General features: G+C 43.8%; 2 protein-coding genes across 2 annotated transcripts in view; both read right to left on the bottom strand.

Moving 5' to 3' along the window:
- The window catches only part of Slik (Sterile20-like kinase), a 55,589-nt gene extending 38,465 nt beyond the window's left edge, over positions 1-17,124 (bottom strand). Inside the window, exons 1-3 of the mRNA XM_089578693.1 lie at positions 16,546-17,124; positions 15,306-15,470; positions 12,929-13,127 (exon numbers count right to left, since the gene is read on the bottom strand). Coding sequence (XP_089434819.1) covers positions 12,929-13,127; positions 15,306-15,470; positions 16,546-16,716 — 535 coding nt within the window. The 5' untranslated portion in view covers positions 16,717-17,124. The remainder of the gene's footprint in view (positions 1-12,928; positions 13,128-15,305; positions 15,471-16,545) is intronic.
- A 405-nt stretch (positions 17,125-17,529) lies between these two features.
- Positions 17,530-20,730, bottom strand: amrt (TM2 domain-containing protein 2 amaretto). The gene is made up of 4 exons (XM_089578696.1): positions 20,539-20,730; positions 20,323-20,410; positions 19,905-20,020; positions 17,530-19,036 (listed from the first exon to the last, which is right to left on the bottom strand). Exons 1-4 carry the CDS (start codon positions 20,673-20,675, stop codon positions 18,823-18,825), a joined length of 555 nt encoding a protein of 184 aa, XP_089434822.1. The 5' UTR covers positions 20,676-20,730; the 3' UTR covers positions 17,530-18,822.
- Positions 20,731-20,747: the final 17 nt, after the last annotated feature.

The following is a 20,747-nucleotide window of genomic DNA, read 5'->3' on the forward strand; positions in this document are numbered from 1 at the left end:
ATTTTTGATGCAGCACATGCCACCAGGTAGGTTCAGGAAGTCTTTGGAATAGACCTGAGGTAATGTCCGTCCCAGCAACACTTCGCCAAAACTACGTGTGAGAGTCGTGCGAGAGAGTCGCGGAGAGAGTCATGTGAGAGTTGTGTCAGAGATGGATGTTTGAAAATGTGTGATATTTCAAGACAATACTGAACAGTCTCTCCCATTCGGAATTGCTGTGCTGTATGGAGAAGATTCCTATAGCATTACCTTTGACATATGGCTAAATTTCAAAAGCCTGTCTGCGCCTTCGAACTAGGACAGGGCACTCCGCTGCACATCAGCTAGTGGTCAGACAATAGGAGAAGGTTTTGGTAAACACGGGAGCATTTCATACAAAACCGTCAGAATCCAGGAGTCTCCCGGATTATCCAGGAGACTCCAGACCTGGCAAGCAGATTAGATATGTGTATGATATGCTTGATGGCGTCAAAAGGCTAGGAGACCTTACTTCTACTACGACTGTTCACATCCTGCAACGTCATGACTCATTCGGCTGACAACAGCTCAATTATGCATTCTTTGTAGCACAAACTACAGACAGATCTTTCTCCACAGACTCGGCAACTTTGCACTGTAAGGCATGAAACCAAAAAAGAAAAGCGCCGTCAGTCATTCATTTGTACTTTTCCACTGCACTCTATAGGGGACCTGTACTCAAAATGCAGAAAATGAAACATCTGCTTGGGGTAGCAAAGATTTTGTTCTTATTACTGTCCGGACAGTGAGTTTCCATATTAATGAGGCGTAAATGTATTAAAAAGTTTGGTCCCCAGAAAAATTTCCATAATTCGAGTCATTCATATTTATGAGGGATATATCAATGAGGCCTGACTAGTTCAAATTCACTTAACCCTGGTTTTGAACAACATGGGAAGAACCACTGAGCAACAAGGGTAGGGAAATAAGGTCTCATTATGACATATACTTACTATGGAGGACGCCAACAGTCACCTAAACCAAGGAAAGCATAAGGGAATATTTTTCTCTCTTTTGTTGTGGTGACAATCAATAGGAAATGAATAGTATAATTAATAATGGCTGAAAGACAACTGATCAGAAAGTAGAAAAAAATTAGGGGACACTTAAAGGTGCACTGAAGAGGATTCTGAACTCGTCTTTTTGCCGCGGGAACTCGATCTACACGTTCCTAGCATTCTTAGAAACTGCGACTTATTGCCCTGTGTGGCCGATTTCCCTAATTAAATCGAATTAACGCCTGGCTCCCGCCTTTATTTTTTTAATTCTCCGCGTACGGTGGGTGGAGTCGACCAACGCGTGAAGTGCCTTTCAGCCAGCTCCGTGGAGGCTTTGCTTTCGCTTTATTTTGTTTTTTAGGCTTCCATGAATAAATAGTTTCATTCGCAGATAATACAGCCGCAAAATAAGCCCGCAGAAATAAAAAATACGTGCGGACTATTTGCTACTACGGACTACTACGTATTACTCCGCCGATGGCAGAGCAGCAAGCCGCTATGGGACTGGGTGAAAGGCGCTCCACGCGTTGGGTGACTCCGCCCACCGTACGCGGGAGAATTAAAAAAAAAAGGCGGGAGCCGGACGTTAATTCGATTTAATTACGGAAATCGGCCACACAGGGCAATAAATCGAAGTTTCTAAGAACGCTCGGAACGTGCAGATCGAGTTCCCGCGGCAAAAAGACAAGTTCAGATTCCTCTTCAGTGCACCTCTCTGCCTTAAGGGTATGATGCAATGGCATTAATGGGTCAATCCCCATATGTGTGGAACTGGCCATTCTCAACTTTACATTTAAAGATCCCTGAGAGTCCACATACCACTGCAAGCACAGTGGCGCAGCCAATGGTGGGGCTTGTGTGACCCAGGTTGCTCTATCCGAGCAACCTCTCGCGAGCAGTCATTAATTCAACTGCCACCTGCCACGGTGGTCAGTTTGCTTGCAATTCGGTGGCCAGGCTGCGATGATGAGACAAGGTCACGTGACTTATGTGGTCCACCTAGGTTGCTTGTCGGGGGATTTTTTGCTCATAATGCCAACTATGCCAGATTTCCTGCACAACGGGAGCCTTAACGCGATAAGCCTTAAAGCTATCGCGTTAAAAACAACCACATGCTGCCGGTGGGATCCGAACCCACGGCCTTCGAATTTCGTGTACGATGCTCTACTAACTGAACTGTGGCGGCGGCTGTCCAAATTTCTACTTTCGGGGGTATTTATGTTGCATGCAACCTAACCTTGAGTGTTCACCAGAGCCACCCTCATCAGCCATAAAATAATTATACTATTATTTCCCAATGATTAACATCACAAAGTTTAAAAAAAAACTAATATTAATTGGGGAGAAGGGCAAAACATGTCAAGGAAAGTTTCATGATTCAATACTGGACAGGTCAGGAGAGTAGGTTTATGGTAAAAGAGATAATGTCAAGCCATGCTATTTGTTATGTTATACCGACTGAAGTATGCTAGTTAAACTTCACCAGTTAAGAGGGTTTTGTATTAATCAATAATATTAACGAATGTGCACACACACAGAGGTTAATGCAGGTCATTCCCTTTAAGATGTACTCTGCCAAACTCAACTCGTTAATGATCTGACAGTTTGGGGACCACGGCTTCCTAAAGACACAATGTAACAATCTACTAACCAATGTGAACCATTCAGTTAGTTTAGTTAGTTATATTGATTTTAATGGCGCAAAAGCAACTGAGGCTATGATGCGCCAAACACAAGGTTAGAGTTTTTGTTAAAGGTGAAGCTTTCTATACTTAGAGTTTGTTTAAAATGCTTGCTTCCTTGAGAAACCTAAAAATACATGAGATGTCAACCAGTGCTCGATCACCTAAAAGTAACATGGGGTGTAATGGGATGGTTTCCCTGTAAAATGTTGTAAAATATTTCTTTCTTAGTTCTTCTAGCTTTATACATGAAATTAAAATGTGGTTCACTGTGAGTTCAGCACCACACATGTCACAGAGAGGTTTGTTTTGTTTGGTTAGCAGAAAGTTGTGCGTGAAGTGGGTGTGTCCAATGCGGAGCCGACATAAAATAACTTCGGTAAAACGTTCTTGATGCCTACACGATTGCCATTCCCCTAAAATGGGCTTAACAGAATGTAATTTGTTGTTTGCGTGCTCTTCCCATTCTGCCTGCCACTTATTTCTGAGTTTACTGTAGATAAACTTTAAACAATCCCTGTGCGGTATGTTCACTTGCTTTATTTGGCCATTCCGGGCTTGTGCAGCACATACATCTGCTTTCTCATTACCTACAATTCCAACATGGCTAGGAACCCAGCAGAATTTAATGTTGTGCTTTTGTTTTGTGATTTTAACTATGTTATGTATGATGTTTCCTATTATGGGTTCAGTAGCATTCCTGGAGTGCAGTGCTTTGAGCATACTGAGGGAATCGGTGTAAATGATGCTATTTTTGATGTTCTCTCTTACTATTTTTTCTACAGCTATGAAGATGGCATAACACTCAGCAGTAAAAACTGATGCGCATTCTGGTAGTCGCATTATCTGTTTATTTTTTTCTTGGATTACTGCACTTCCAACATGACTTTCTGTTTTTGAGCCATCGGTATAAAATTCAATGTAGGTGTCATACGTTTCTTGTAGTGCAAAGAATTCCTGTAATATGTACTCGTTTGGCGTTTGCTTTTTGTCTAAATGTGTCATTGTGAAGTCACATACTGAAGGCAGGCTGTACCATGGTGGCAAATATTCATTCCTTTGTGCAATATTCGGTAGGGCATCTAGTACTGTTAGCTCTTCACATTTATCTTCAAAGCGCAGTAGTAATGGCCTGATAGAATGTGGTTTGTTGATGAATAATCTTTTAGATGGGCACTTGGTGACAACTGGATGGCAGAGATGTTTCGGAAGAGAACGGATTTTTAAGACGTATGTGCATGTTAGTGCGATTCTTCGGTCCTCAAGAGCGGGCTCATTAGTTTCAACGTATAGGCTGGCTACTGGTGATGTTCTGTATGCTCCAGATGATAGGCGGAGACCAAGATTATGAATGGGGTCTAATCTTTTCAAGTAGGATGCTCTTGCCGAGCCATATACTATGCACCCGTAGTCCAGCTTGGAGCGCACCAGAGAGCGATATATTTGTAAAAGGCTTGCTCTATCGGACCCCCACCGCTTCCGTGAGAGAACTTTTAAGATATTGAGGGCTTGAGAAGCTTTCTTTTTAAGGTTGTTAATATGTGGTAGAAATGTGAGTTTCTTGTCGAAAGTTACGCCTAAAAATTTGTGTTCTAGTTTAATTGGTAGCGCAGTGTGATTCAAGTATAGATTGGGATCGACCTGTAGGCCTCGTCGCAATGAAAAAAGAACAGCTACTGTTTTTTGAGGAGAAAATTTAAACCCATTTATGTCTGCCCAAGCACCTAGTTTATTTAGTGTGATTTGTATTTGTCTCTCACAGGTTGATATGCTAGAGGACGTGCATGCTATTTGTAGGTCATCTACATAGACTGAATACATTATGGACTTGGGTATTTCTTTAGCTAAGGAATTCATTTTTATTATGAAGAGTGTCGTGCTTAGAATGCACCCCTGGGGTACGCCGTTCTCTTGGGTGAAAGTCATGGAGAGAGTTGCTCCTAGGCGGACTCGGAATGTGCGGTTAGCCAGGAAGTCGTTCAAGCAGTTCAACATCCTGCCGCGGATACCTAGCTCTGCTAGGTCACGGAGGATGCCGAACTTCCACGTAGTATCGTAGGCCTTCTCCAGGTCGAAGAAGACCCCAATACAGTGCTGCTTGTGGATGAACGCCTCCCGGATGGTGTTTTCTAGGCGGACAAGGTGATCTGTGGTAGAGCATGTTTTCTTAAACCCACATTGGTGTTTATCTAGTAGTTGCCGAGATTCAAGTACGAAGGTCAGTCTAATGTTTATTACACTTTCGAAAGATTTAGCAATGCAGCTGGTGAGGGCTATTGGTCTGTAACTGCTAGGACTTGTTGGTGGTTTTCCGGGTTTGAGAAAGGGTATTATGACTGCTTTTTTCCACTCGTCAGGTATATTTCCAGTTATCCAGATTTTATTAAAGAATTTTAACAGTGCCTCTACAGCAGCCTCGGAGATATGTGCAAGCATAGCGTAATGCACGTTGTCTGGTCCTGGTGCTGTCTTTTTTCCAGAAGATAATACCTTATTTATTTCTTGTAGTGTGAGAGGCTGGTTGTAATCCTCATGAACACCTGCTCCAGATGGAAATTTTTGTTTTTCAGCTATTGCTTTGTGTTTTTGAAATGTGCTTGTGTAGTTGGATGAGCTTGAGATCTCAGCAAAATGCTCGCCCAGTATGTTGGCCTGTTCTTCTAAAGATGTTTGTGTCCCGGGTGCTGTCAAGAGAGGAAGTGTGAAAGGGGTATGGTCACCAGTAAATTTACGCACTTTTTCCCACATTTTCTTTGATGTTGTTGAGCTGTTTATTGAGGAGACATATTTCTGCCAAGAGGTTTTTTCTGCATTTCTTCGGACATACCGCGCTCTGGCTTTTGCCTTCTTAAAGGTAAGTAAGTTCTCTGCAGTGGGATATCGACGCAGAGCGCTCCAGGCTTTGTTTTGTTGTTTTTTTGCTAATGTGCATTCTTTTGTCCACCACACTTTGTGTTTCTTTTGTGCAAGTCCTGCTGTTTGTGGTATAGCGAGTGTTGCGGCCGATATTATGCATTCAGTAAACTTCTGATTAATTTCATCTGTGCTAAGGTCGTCACAAAATTCCTTTTCCAGAGTGGCACTTTTTGTAAAGAGTGACCAGTCGGCAAGCTGAATTTTCCAGCGCCGTGGCCTTGTGGGGATGATTGGAGTGGATGATGAGAGCCTGATGACGGTAGGTAAGTGATCGCTGCCCATGGGGTCATTTAAAACATCCCATTTAAAATCGTTAAAAAGTAATGGTGATGCGAAGGCTAAATCGAGAGAGCTCATTTTTGCTGAGCTTGGGCAGCAATATGTGGCTTTTCCCGTATTTAAAAGACAGACATTATTCGAAAGTATAAAATCTTCGATTGTTTGGCCTCTAGAGTCGCAGCGTTCGCTTCCCCAAAACGGAGAGTGAGCGTTAAAATCGCCAACTACCAGAAATGGCTCCGGCAGTTCATCGATCAGGCCTTCTAGATCTTGGCATGTTAATGTGATGTGTGGGGGAAGATATACAGAACATATTGTTATGGTTTTGTAGCTGATGACGCTAACCGCAACCGCCTCAAGTTTTGTTTTCAGTTTGATTTCTTGAGCCGGGACGCCGCTTTGGATGATGATTGCGACGCCTCCCGAGAGTCTACTTGCATGTTCGCGATCACGCCTAAAAGTTGTATAATGCTTTAAGATATTTGAATGTTGTGGACCAAGATTGGTCTCCTGGAGACATAGAGCTAGAGGCATCACGGACCCTAGAATATGTGTTATATCACTGTAGTTCCTTAACATTCCTCTACAGTTCCATTGAATCGCTAATATCATGTTTGTTTTTTTGGGTGTGAATGGAACTGAAGGAATTTACTGTTCTGGGCCCGTTACCGGGGTTTTATCTTTTCTTCGCTCGTGAGAGCCGGTCCGCCGCCGTAAAGCGGGCGGAGTGGTAGTTGTATCCATCACCTCACCAGAGGTGCTGGAGGACCGCGAAGCCGCGGATGTGTTGGTGTCAGGCCTCCCCCGACGGGGGGAAGTCCTGCGGGATGCTGGCCCATGGGCCGGCACTCCCTGGCTTGGAGTTGGCAGAGCAGCCTTGGCTGTCTCTGCCTGGGGCGTTGATGGCACTACCACAGGCGCGGTGGGAGTGGCCGCGGCAGATGCCGGAGTGCTGCGTGGTGCACCGCCCCTGCGCGCCACGTCAGCATAGTTTGGTTTGGCTGTGAAAGAGAATGTATTTGTCAGTGCAAAACGCCTTCTGGCTTCTTTGAATGAAATGTTTTCCTTGGTCTTAATGGTGATGATTTCCTTTTCCTTCTTCCAGGACGGACACGCCCTGGAGTACGCAGCATGTTCTCCTTCACAATTAGCGCAGCGTAGAGCTGCGTCGCATTCCTCAGAATGGTGTTCCTTCGACGCGCATTTCGCGCAAGTTTTGTGGCCGCGGCAACTCTGCGATCCGTGGCCAAACCGTTGACAATTAAAGCACCTTCGGGGGTTAGGGATGTAGTGTCTTACATTTACTTTGAGGTATCCAACGTCGATGGTTTCGGGCAATGTGCATGTGTTAAAAGTCAGGACTAGGTGTTTGGTATCTATTTCTTTGTTGTCCTTGCGGATCTTGATTCGATATACATCAATGACATTTTGCTCGGAAAGCCCTTCCAGCATTTCTTTCTCGGTAAGGTGTAGAAAATCATTTTCTGAGATGACGCCACGGACAGTGTTGAGGGATCGGTGTGCAGTGATGGAGACAGGTGTGTCCCCAATAGACACTATGTTACAGAGTTTGGTGGTTTGGACATTTTCTCGGAGTTCCAGCAATAAATCGCCACTGGTCATTTTGGATACTTTGTAGCCGGGGCCCAAAGCTTCTGTTAAGCACTTCGATACCATGAAGGGGGATAGAATTCTGGCCTGTTTATCTTGAACTTCACTGTGGATGACATGGAATTTGGCAAATGTTGGTTTCTTTTTGGAAAAAAAGTTCTCTGCTTCGTTCCGCACTCTTTTAAGAGAGCGATCAGGTTTGGAAAGGGGGGGAGCCATAAAAAATTGATGTTTTTCGGTCATGGTGCCAGCCACCCACCATGGAGTCCAACAAGGGGACGCGACAGGAACTTGAAAGAAAGTCCTGCCCACGCCAGCTGTACACCTTAACTATAACCTAATATGACTCAACACAGGGTAGTTGGTCACACACGGTTAACCCTCGCCGCCAGGAAAAAGAGGAAAAAACCAAGAAGGGAGGAGGATACAGGAGAGTTGTAAGAAAGGAGATAGGAAAGTGAAAGATGGAGAGGAGAACAGGAAAAGGCGACTGCCGATTTCCCCCGGTCGGGTCAGGCCGGAGGTGCCGTCTACAGGAAGCTGGGGCCAAAGTGGTGTGTTGCCTCCGCCGAGGGGCCTTAAGGGTCCAAACGCTCGGCATCAGCTCAACCACCAGGATCCCCTTTTCCCCGGACACGGCGATGCCACGCACGGCTAAGCGCGGATGCTCGGGTCCGTGGTGACGCATTGTTCACCATCATCCCCCTGCGGGGATGTCCCTGCGGATGCTCGGGTTAACCCCGTGGTGTCGCCACTCACCAACGTCTGCATGCTGCAGACGCCTCCCTGCGGGGAGTGAACCATTCAACTCGTGCACACTGGTTAACATGAACTCTAGCAGTGCGAAAAGATAATTGAATGGGCTGACAGAATATGCAGGTGGCTTCGCATTGTAGGGGTCAGCACTGTAGGGCACATTGAACTATTCAGGTACAGTACGGTCCATTGTTAAAGGGAACATGCGATCGCGTGGCCTCCGTGCTTCGCGAAGCCCTGTTGCCTAGATGTGGCGAGAATAGGCGGCATGAGGCGCATGCGTTGAATGACCAGCCGTCATGCTTACTGCGCATGAGTCTTGTGCCGACAGTTCCCACAAGTTCTCGGCGGCAGCGCTCCGCGAAGCGCAGAGGCCACGCGATCGCATGTTCCCTTTAACAGTGGACCGTACTGTACAATAATACTTTTTTTCCAGGAATACAAGGGCTGTGACCAGCACCTAGCACACATTGGGAACATGATAAGGAAAAAAAGCTAATCGCACACAACAGGATAAAGCCCATAACAAGCAAATGCTTGATTGCAAACTCATCTCCGGGGTGCCTAACAAACGTTTCTTTGCAAACTCCTCCCCATTTATATCTGTTTCACCCTTGGTTCACTAACTGTGTCATTATGCTCAAAATTCTTGCACTGTAGGCTCTTCTTTTCAGGCAGCCTACGACCACTCCCTGTGCATGACCAGAAAACACGTTCAACAGGAAGAGCACGCTGCCGTGAGCCTTTCAGCCTCTTAAAGAAATGTGGCACACTCAAATACAAGGCTATGTCAGCTTCGCCATTTCTTCAGGAACAATCTTCAGAGCTTTCCCTCCTCAAGATTTCACCAAATTGCAGTCGTAGGCATAGGTGCACAACTATAATATTCCAATATGCGGATGCCTGCTCATGCCTGGTGCTGGTAAGTAAACTAGATGTCACCTGCACTAAACCTGCGTAACTGTACACACAGCAACCTCACAAAAGTGTGCTCAATTGTACAATAACCATTTATACGTTCAAACTGCCTAAAAATCAAGAGCTCTTTATACAAGCAACAACAACCATCCTCATTCTTTTAAAATCATATATGTTGGGTAGAAAGCAGCTGGTCTGCTCAGGCTTACCTGAACATAAGACTAGTTTTAGCTGAGCTTGTTTACTCATGATCTACAATGGAGTAAAGTCAACCCATGGACAGCTAAACGTGCATTTATGCTTTCTCGGTCCCTGTCCAAGATGAGCAGACTCCCTTGTCAATTGCTTGAGTTTGCCATGTTTCACTTTTGTGCAGCTGTTGCCCCTTTGCCAGAAGTCTCAGGCCAGTGTGCTGCATATTTACTTATCTATTCCCTGGCTTTGTAAGATGCACTGGTTTTGTGTGTAACATGTAAAGCCACCTTAATAACAGCCTTAAGACATTGGTGGAGTATGATGTATGGTTAATGCAGTGTAACGTCCCAAAGCGACTTAGGCTATGTCGGGTGCCATAGTGGAGAGGTCCGGTTAATTTCACCGCCTGGGGTTCTTAACATGCACCGACATCGCACAGTACACCGGGGTCTAGCATTTCGGAGGCGAAATGCGACCGCCGTGGCCGGGATCGAACCCATGTTTTACGGGCAGGCAGCCGAGCACCATAACCACTGAGCCAACAAGCCGGCTGATGGAGTATGGGTGGGTGTGTCTAGGCAGCGGGAGAGCCGGTTTACCACGGGCAGTGCCAATCAAACGTGATCATAGGTCAAGCAATGCACCCAGACGTGTTAGTCAAGGGAAAAGGGAGGACAGATTTGAGTTGAGTAAAATCATGACGAAAGCAAAATATTACAGTTTAAACATTTATTTTTTATAGAGTCCTGTGCTTAGACAACTTCCTTCTTGATGACGGCCCTTGTAAGGTGCCCTCCTAAGTCGAAGTGCTGCTCTCTACACCAATTAAGAGGCATTGCAGGGTCCCTTAAACTCAACTTATTATACAAATCAAAATTACAAGGAGTAGCAGCAGTAACAGTAGTTGACAGTTAGTGGCGCAGTGACAGAATTACAAAGTCTTGTCGTGTTTGTCAGAATGGAAGTCCAATGTATTTGCTGCAGCACTATGCAAAATTAAAATATACCTCGTTTAAAATTGCAGTTTGTGTTTCGAATAACCGGTTGGATAAATAGCAGTTGTTTGTACTCTTAGTTGTTTGTACACATCTAATTAAAGAAAAAAAAAAGACGTTGATTTGTCAGTATGACTTGCTCACCATATTTATTGTGAAAGTGCTGTGCGTATGTCTGGCCCATCTGTAATCAACACCTTCAGTGCTTTCAAAAACAGCATGCTAATAAAACTACACCGAATTTTTATTGACTGCATACCAAAAGCACCACAACCATTAAATTAACTAGTGTAAAGTGTATACCTACAGTTCACGGTATAATATTAAAGCCTATGATGTCCTCCATTCTTCCAAACAAAGCGGAAACAACATTCACACCAAAGGAACCCATGCACTCCACCCAGCTTTATCTCTATAAATGATATTAAAAACATTTCGTGTCTGGTGACAGCAACTAGAAACGAAATTTGTGAAGCTTTGCAATGCATTGGTTCGATATGGTTCCACTTGGTAAGTGGCACAGAAACTACTGTGTGCTGGCCACTTGATTCCTTTCTGCAAACACACCTCTCTTTAGAGCTTAGCTGCACTAACCTCCCCCTAGAAAGGCTTTGAGAAAAAAAAAAAAAGAGAGAGACAGAGAGAGATCAACATCTTTTGTGCCCCAGACAACTGCCATGTTCTTCCTAAACTGGTTCACAGGAGCTGGTATATGCTTTGGTGGAGTCCTATCTTTGTGTGCTTTGAGAGAATAAAAGGCTAATGTGACAACAGCCCCTGCTGCTATAGTTATTAGAACAGCCATGAGTGTGGCGTTCCGATCTCGCAGGCAAGGAAAACAACAATACATGAGGATGTCACATGGGCACTTTCAAAGGTTACTTTGAGACTCTCAATCACTATAGAACTCGAAGGACTTGTGCCGCTGCTACACGGCAAACTCAATCGCTGTTGAAAGATTCTATCATCTCACACCAAGGTGATGAGGTACCACTGTCGCCATCCATAACTGTGTAGCTATGCAAGCAATCAGCGTACAAGTTTAACTTGAAAAAGTTCAAAACAAATTGTTTATTTGTTAAAGTAATTTTAACCACTTTTGAAATCAATTTCCTTGTTAATGTATTTTGAAATTCCATATTTTTCAATGATGATCAAGAAGAACTCTAGTTTGGGCTAGTTGGTTCATGATTCAACAGGAAAACGGCGCAAAAGACGTGGACAAAAGAGACAAACACATTCCTCAGAATGTTGCTGCAAGTGTTCCGCGTCTCACATCACCACTCAAGGGTCCTCGAGATCTCGACAGTCATCGGAGCAACCAGTGTAGCAAAGCTCGAATGGCCTCTGAGTCGACAGACTATCAGTTCAGTGGCTTTCAAAACGACCGTGTGACGTGGGTATTAACGCCACTTAGCGACAAGCTTATCTGAGAACTTTGGCACTGGTATCAGTATGCAGGGTTTGATGCCCCGAAGCTGCATATGAGCTGTAAAAAACATTGACTTGGATGCCTCCAGATTATTTTCGACACCCTAGTGTTCTTTCAAGTGCGCCGATATTGCGCAGGACATGGAAATTATTGAATTTTGCCTCCAGTGAAATGTGGCTGCCATGGACAGGATTTGAACCTGCAGCCAAATGCCAAAGCCACTGCAGCAGGTATCTAGGGGCTCTGAGCCATATTTAAAACCAAGGCCTGTTATTTGCAAGTCATAAATTTGCTAATACCAGTTATAAAAACTGCTGTCTGTGTACAATTATTATTTTTCTACAGAGGTACAGCAAGTACAGAGGTACAGCCAGAAGTCACAAAGTCCATCTTTTAGAGGGGGGATCTAAAATGTGCCTAGATTACGCAAAACAGGCTAACAAGGTACTAAGACAGTTATAAACACATAGATTATATCTCTAATGGTAAAAGAGACACTTCGATCCAGTAAGTTTGTTCCCGCTATACCTTAGTTATGAGACCAGTCGACGTGGTGGCTCTGCCCTAACTAGCTACACTACAGATTTCTCAGCCTACGTCATAAACACAGCCAAGTCTATCGCACCATGCCTGGCTGCTTTCATTGAAGTGCTTTATTATTCACTGAATCATTCCATAAGCCAGATATATCAACGGGTAAACATCATCCACTAAGCAACTCTGGAGAGATTTCATGTAGACGATTCAATTCTCAGTTACCTTAAGCCGAACCAAAACACCGGCAACAGTCTGTCAACTTTTAAGTACACTTGCATTACATATTTTTATGTGGATAATAGAACGGCTTACAAGTAAAACATTCCCATTCACGCTACCACAGCTATCTGCCAAACACATGTAAAATATGCCTCATGAACTGCATGCTTCAAAAAAAAAACACGCAATTCATGAAGTATGCAATGTATTAGTGTGTAAGGTAAGGGTTTTGCAGTGAACAACAAAATAGTACAAGATACTGAATGACACAGACAATCCTACAATGAAAGAAAAAAAATGGAACTCATATCTCAAAATCAGTGCTAACAAAATATTGTTCTCCAATATAAGCAGCCAAGCTACTAGACTCACCTATTTTCACGTCTCCATCCAAGGTGAGAAGAACATTGCCAGCCTTCAGATCTCTATGGATAACTTTTTTTGAGTGCAAGAAGCGAAGTCCTTCACAGATCTCATGGCATAGGTAGCGAATCTGTGGCTCTGTCAGTGGCTTCTCCAGGTCAATCATTATTCCATCCACTGCTCCAGCTTCGCAGAACTCTATTAACATCTGTCACAACAACCACTGACTGGTCAAAACACATCCGAGAATAATGACTAGACATATAGAAATACTGCAGAACAAACTCCTCACTACAGACATGCAACATGTATTGCACATGAGAATAAAACCTCACACATTTAAAACTTAAAGTTAGTTTCAATATAGGTCAGCAACATTTAATCTGTGTGTTCCTGCTACCTCTCATTAATTCTCACAAAGAAAATACTGCAATGCAGCTGAAGACTTGCACTGCAGCTTAAGCTACTCAAAGTGTGCTCTAGAGAAATGGTAAAGCATGAATTGTTTTGTGCCTTTTTGAGGCACACCTGGTGACATATGCAGCATTCGTGGCTCAAGCTTCAGCAAGCAAACAAGAATGACAGGTGCCGCCACGCATTTTCCAAGGGCGAAGCAAGCCATTTGTGCTTGCCGGTCAGCTTGACCTCTGACAAAAACACCATCTCCCTGTGCTTATTTATGACCAGTCAGTCATTACCATCTGCACCTTTTGTACGTCCAGATGTTGTGAACAACCACAGGATGTGACAAGCAATGAAAAAAATGAGACAACAATGTCCCTGACTTGCGTATTATGTCACATTATTCCTGGTCTAAGATAGGAGCAGTACAGTCAGAGGAGAAGTGAAAATTTAACACAATCATCAACGGGGCATATGACAGACATGTCCCAGTTTTGTAGCCATGATTTTATTTTTTAAATTTCAAATAGTTAAGCCACAGAGTTATATGAAAATGAAGTATTCAGATATTTCTTTTCATCACGATCACCAAGTGGAAAAAATAATAATAAAGTTAAAAGCTATTTGTTTTACAGACCACACGCATTTTCCTGCTATACAAAAGACAAATGAAAAAATGACTGAACAGTTGCACCAATGCAATGCAAGCAATGTAGACCCTGAGCCCATACACCTACATGCACACAATAGCAAATAGGAAAGTCTCATATCTTATCAGGCGACAGATTTACTCAGCTTAGGAAGAGGCATTCAACTGGAAGCCAGCCAAATCCCTCTCCCTCTAAAATGCGATGGCAGGCCAAGGCCATAGCTTCTGCTAAACGAAATAACTGGTAAGATACGCAAAGGGGCGTTTCTACATCCTCATGAAACCACAAAAGTGGCTGACACAATCTACGCACGAAGCCCCACACATGACGAAACCCTCTTCGAACAATTTCCATGCACACTGTTTGTCTCAACTAGACTGATGGTATGAATAAAAAAAAAACATGTTTTCCAAAGCAACCTGTCCTTGCCACTTCCAATAGGGACTTTGTTACACATTTCAAAATTGCAACAATACACCTCCTTACACCAACTCATGAGGATGATAATTGCTGTGTCCAGGCCCTTTACAAAGGGCGATCAACAAGTTTGACTTGGATCACACCAAAATAAAAAAAGGACAATGAAATGTAACAAGGCGATTCTTCACTGAACAGGTAACAGTCACACCTATTACTGCATTGGATTGGATTGGACTTTGGATTGGACTTGGGGCTTATCCCTTTGTAACGGGCGGACATTACACGAACGTCCTAGCCAACTTTGTGACGCTACGGCGAAGACTGTCCCGCCGTGTTATCACCACCACCTAACGCTTCAGTCCACTCCAATTTTCAAGGCGGCGCTTTGTTGTTTCGACCGCCCTGGCCTTGGTAATGGCTTCCTGGTTGTTGCCAACACGGACATGCCTTACTATTTGATAAGCAGTTTTGGAATAAACCATTGCATAACTATATTTTTCTATGCAAAAGCTATGCTTGCTGGTTCAACTGACAGATGGGTTAAAACATAAATGGAAGCAGAACTGCAGTTTGTTGCAAAGTTTGCATTTTGTCAAGAATGCTCACATATACAGAGTACAGCCTCTATAACAAAAATGCTTCCCGATTTCTGACAGGATGGTACACCTCATATACATACTAAGAACAGCACTTAATCATGAAGAAACATGATTAGGATCAACTAACAGGATTTATAACACTTAAAATTTGTGACATTCAGATGCCACAGCACTAAATGTGCTAAGTGCAACACCTCCAATGTTACCACGCACATCAAGCTCTGCCTTTGAATACCATGCATACAATTTGGGTCATTATTTAGCCCTTTGTGAAAAGCAATGCCATCAAAATGAAAACAAAAACAAATGACATACCCATAATTTGCCTTCAAAAAAGAAAGCTTCCTTGAGGTCCACAATGTTTTGATGCTTGCACTCAACAAGAATGTCAATCTCAACTGTGAAATCTTCCAGATCATCTTCTCCTTTCAGCTCACATATCTTCGCTGCAGCTAGTATGTTGGTTACTCTGTGCCGGGCCTGTTAACATAAGACTGTTCATTAGAAAAATGCACGCAAGCTTCCACCTGTGTACAGACCCAATCACACTTCTCCGAGGGGCGCATGCACTGCTCTACAAGCAATGTGACATGAAACCAGCTGGATGGTTCAGCTGTACTACTGCTTGTGTGTGCAGCTTGCATGTCTATGGGGCTTGTCTTGCCAGCATTACTGATGAAACCGAGCAGCGACGGTCATATGTTGCTTTCTTTATTCCTCTGCGCACAGCTAGTGCATTCAAGAGCAGTGCGACCGAGTCTGTATACATGTTTGGAGATCAGGTTAATTAAAAGGAAAAAAAATATACACATTGTAGCTGACCTGAACGCATGTTAAATTAACTACGACAATAATTTTTATTGGCATTTCCTGCAAAAATTTCGAGAACAGCCGCATGTATGACGGATTTTTTACGAACACCACAAACCGAAACATACAGCAGCAGTACTCATCACAAGAAACAGTTAAAAGAAAAATCCTATGCAGGCACAGCGCCTGAGCACCACAGCAACGCAAGAGATCTAGCGGTCGCACAAAACAAGCATGAAGAACCTTCGCGGCCAAGAACAACGCGAGGAACGGCGGTCCTGCTACTGAAGGAATTTCCGGAATGCCAGCGTAATGTGCGGCCTCAAAACAAACGCTAAGGAGGACGGACGACATCTGGCTTCATGAAGCGCCGAACTCACAAACGAAACGACGTATATGAAACACAGCGCACTTCATGCACAATGAACTGAGAGAAGCAGAAAGCAGCAAGCGGTTATAGATCGAGCAGGCAGCTGCGAAATCTACTCAGCTTGATGCGACCTACGGACAAACCGAGAGGCTAAAGCACTGCACTACGCTTCTTACGGCCACAAACACATACGACGTTATTGGTTTAGTGACACTTCAAGGTGACATTTCAATTCCACGCTGGAGAATGAAGCTGGCAATGACGTTCAGAACTAACCTTCAATTCATCACGCTGCGCGATGCAGCACAGATTCCGCGCTCAGGCTCAGGGCGATTTCCGCACATACGTCAGTGCAACATGTACTAATAATCTCACCTTGAACACTTTGCCGAAGGCGCCGTCTCCCAACTCTCCAATGATTTCCCAGTAGTCTTCCGGATTCTCGTCAAAGCGAATATTACTACAAACTTTGCGACGCTTGGCATCTCCTCCTCCTACACCGCCTAAGTTGAATATCTTCTTGAAGTTGGAAATAAACGACGACATGCTTCTAAACCACCTTGGTCTCAAACTAGGGATGTCAGGGCAACTGTTCCACTCGAGCACATGTCATGAGCGCTGGTATGTCAGAGGCAGCTGCCAAAATCCGACGTTCCTGCCACGCACTTCACCGCAGGCTGGCTGCTACTAGGCCTAAAAGTTACAACGGGAAGTAGGATCGCCGTGCTGGGCCTCATGTACCCGAGTCTGTGCTGATCGTCAGCGTTGGTCACATTGCGGCCGACCCGTCACGCTGATATTCGCCCGCCGCACGAACAGCAGAGAGACCCGACTTTGGCCGAGGCTTCGAAAACTCAATTATTACACACACAGTGACAAAACGACAAAACCCAGCTATCAGATGATTCACCTAGTCGGCTGCCATATTGCAATATGACGTCACCATTGTAGTTTTACGCGCGTCCGACAGGTGGTTGGAGAAATGGACACCCCTTGAGGTTGCGGCGGCTGCCGGGCGCAAGTGATCGAAAGTTCAAGGCTACAATTTTTTCGCTGCATCTCTAAGCGTTCATTATTAACTTTCCAAAAAAAAAAGTAATATGCAACGGCACGTGAGGTTGCAGCTAAGCCTGGCGAAAGTTCTATTAGAGTTTGTAACTCGTTTTCTCTGCCAGTTCGCTCAAACGTTCCGCGACAGTAAAAGCAGAGACTGGAGCAACAAGCCACTGAACGCAGATGCCAAGGGCACGTTTCGAAACAGCTGCTTTTTTTTTGTTTTCGCGCTTGCAGCACATGACACTATCCCAAGTCTATGTATACAAATGCACAAGCTTTTCAAATGCATACAGTAAGCACACACAATGTGTTAATACCATTTTATTTATCACGAGTGTAATAAAAATGCCTATTATGTACAAATTAATGGACACGAACAAGTGGCAGAAACTGTACTGTACATCTTACTGTACTGTGCAATGCAGTGCTACTACAAGCAAGAAGCACAAGGTGTACAACTGTGAAAGCATTCAACTGTGAAAGGATGCTTTTGAATTAAACAGTACATAATGTACATGCTTTGCTCACAGTTTCACATAAATTAACATTCTGTTCACCAAGGAAAATGTTTATTAAAATATATCTACCATACTGATACAATTTCAAGGAAACCATGGTGCAATAATTTTTCACTATAGTCAGATACAACCCAAGGACTCATTGCGAATGCCCCACAGAGGAGTCTCTCGAGCCATTGATGTTGACCGGTTCTCATGATGTCGCGGTCAACCCTTGAATGTGAAACTGCAGGTGACTGGCAAGTGCCTCTGGGAAATGGGATTAACTGCGACGTCATTACAAACAGTCGACACCATTGACTGGAGGGCCTCCTCTGAGGGATATTTTCTGCTGCGTTCTTGACTTGCACCCTACTACAGAAGCCACTCTTTTTGCCAAGAAAAAACCACTGCTGTTGAGAAGGCTAGCAAAAAGCACATTAATATGTACAACACCCGAACAGCTTACAAGTACATTTGTTGCCTGTCTCTGCAGAGACCACACAATCCACTATGATATCGCCACAGCACCTTTGCAGATAATCATCCAGATAAAATGGAAGCAAGAATTTGGGAATGCTGCTGTTTTTTTTTCAGTTCCATGTGTCCTATTGCCATAAAGAATGCTATAAATGAAGCTGTACAAGCTATTTACACATGCATAAAGACAAAGTACCATTAGAGCACACTCCTGATGAGTGTAATAAAGGACAGGCACACACTTACTTTCAACATGACTCACACAGATTGCAAATGATTCAAAATGTTCGTGGCCAACTGCTATGGAAAGTTTCATGCTGTCATCACAAATTTATGTGTAACAGCACAAATGAACTCCCAGAGCACTTGTGTTCATTTATTAAACGCAAGGCTACCAATAAAGAATTGAAAATATCAATACCATGTGCAGACGACAGACAATTTATCAGAGATATATGTAAGCACCTACTGCACTGCAACATCATTTTAGAGCTGCATGCCAATGGCATTGATACTATGCTCACAAGCAGCAATTCAAAGTGATATCCATAATGAAGGTTTCGTATGAGTAATGGAATAATATTTCACAGAACAGCCAATAAATAAACTATATCACTTTTCATACAGTAGGCATCCAATTGCTGCCATCCTGAGGCATCAAATTACCCGATATTAATAAAACAATGTCAACTATCCACCAGATACCAACACCCCCAAGAGTCAGCAGCTTTCCGACTGCTGTACCTGTGTGGCCTAAACAAAAACGATCCATGCCCAAAAAGCCCAACAGTATAGAATAAAGAAGCGCTGTTGTGAAGTAGTGTCCAGTGTACCTGAAAAGAAGAACACGAAGAAGACATCATCTACAGTGCACTGAACCATTAGGCAGAGAAAGACAGAAACGTGAAAAGTGGCTCATTTGCACTTGAGTCTCATAGCACGAGCCATGACGGATACTGCAGTGGACAGTTATGGATAAATCTCAACCACCTGGGGTTCTTCACTGCACACTAGCATTGCACAAAACATGGGCATTTAGGCATTTCCTTTCCATTGAAATGCTGTGTGGCTTATGCTGCCTAATGGCCTATTATGAACTATGGTCTACAGCACTGACAACAGTCACTTGATATGGCAAGGTGCTGCTGATGCAGCTACAATACTGTGCAAGGCCCATCTAGCCCTCTGCCCACCTATTATATGGGAAATACCAAATTAATTCTTCATGGATAAATCAGATGACCAGCACAGCCAAAGACATAGTTATATGTGCCCTCCTGCAAATTACCCCTGTATGCCATTTGGCCAAATGATGAACTGGTAGTTCTACTAAGGATTTTTTTAAATATTCTGCAGCACTTTTGCAGCACGCAAGAACTTGAACACATACCTAAGGGGAATGAGAAAACAGTTGCATGCACTACAAATATAGCTGCAAAGGCAAATGAAAAATTTTAATTAGAAAGCAAAGGACACGTTGCTGCAGAGAGAAGCACAACCAGTGATGAAGCTTTGTGGACTGGGAATCATAGTCACTTCTACTGGCTACTAACTGCACAAAGCTGGCAGTTAAAAATATAGCAGGCAAAAAGAAGTAATCAGGCCTGCAAGTCGATACCTCTGATTAGCAATTAGGAACAGGCACAAGTGACATTTTGAGACTGAAAGTTTTAATGAAAAAAAAAAAAAAACCTAGCTTACTTAATGCACGGAAATCCGTCCTTCAGAAACGTGCGGTTCCCGTAACACTCGATATTGGGCAGAACAGAACAGTTGACAGCAGTAAACTGGACGTCTTCGTATTTCGAACCGCCGAACTGCAAAAAGCGCCAAGAAACGGAGAAGCACAAAAATATGAGATAACCGAAAATGGTGGTTAAGGTACCCACACACAAAACATAAACGGAATGAACTTAGTTATAATGAACACACCGGAAGCAAAGGTTGATATCAAGTCCCGACAAGTGAATGCATGGGCAAGAGACACTGCTAACCTGACATTTAGGAATGTATAGGAAGTCAAGAACTGGCGCTAATTAATGACAGCCAGCATTTTGAATGAACAGAAGGTTCCCGACGAAAGAGCAGAGGAAAGTTGTGCTTGAAAGCATCCGCGCACCTTGGTGCAACCATAGCCCAACTCTTCCCGGGCAGTTTCATTTCCTTGAAGGTCCAAAATGTCCGAGCACTGCAGGAAATCTAATGGCCTGGTAAAAAGAAGATTGATACATGTAACGAATGCAAGCTACAACAACAAAGAAACAGCACTAAGCGAGTACTCAGCAGTGGAAACTTGCAGACGCAGAGCCATCTCAATGAACAGCAAAAGACTCACAAGTTTTTGCAGAGGACGAGCGGTCCGTGAGGCCTGTATTTACAGTCATCTGATGGACAATGCGTGTTTTCGCTGTAGCCACAGAGCACACATTTTGTACTAAATGTGAGGAATGAAAAGAGTAAAAGCCAAAGCATTATTACGCTACATACTGCTTTTGCCCGATCGACCACATTTGGCCAACATAGCTTAACTTGGATTGGTGCAGT

This window comes from Amblyomma mixtum, chromosome 3 (assembly GCF_055824585.1).
Source record: "Amblyomma mixtum isolate Tamu chromosome 3, ASM5582458v1, whole genome shotgun sequence".
Taxonomy (NCBI): domain Eukaryota; kingdom Metazoa; phylum Arthropoda; class Arachnida; order Ixodida; family Ixodidae; genus Amblyomma; species Amblyomma mixtum.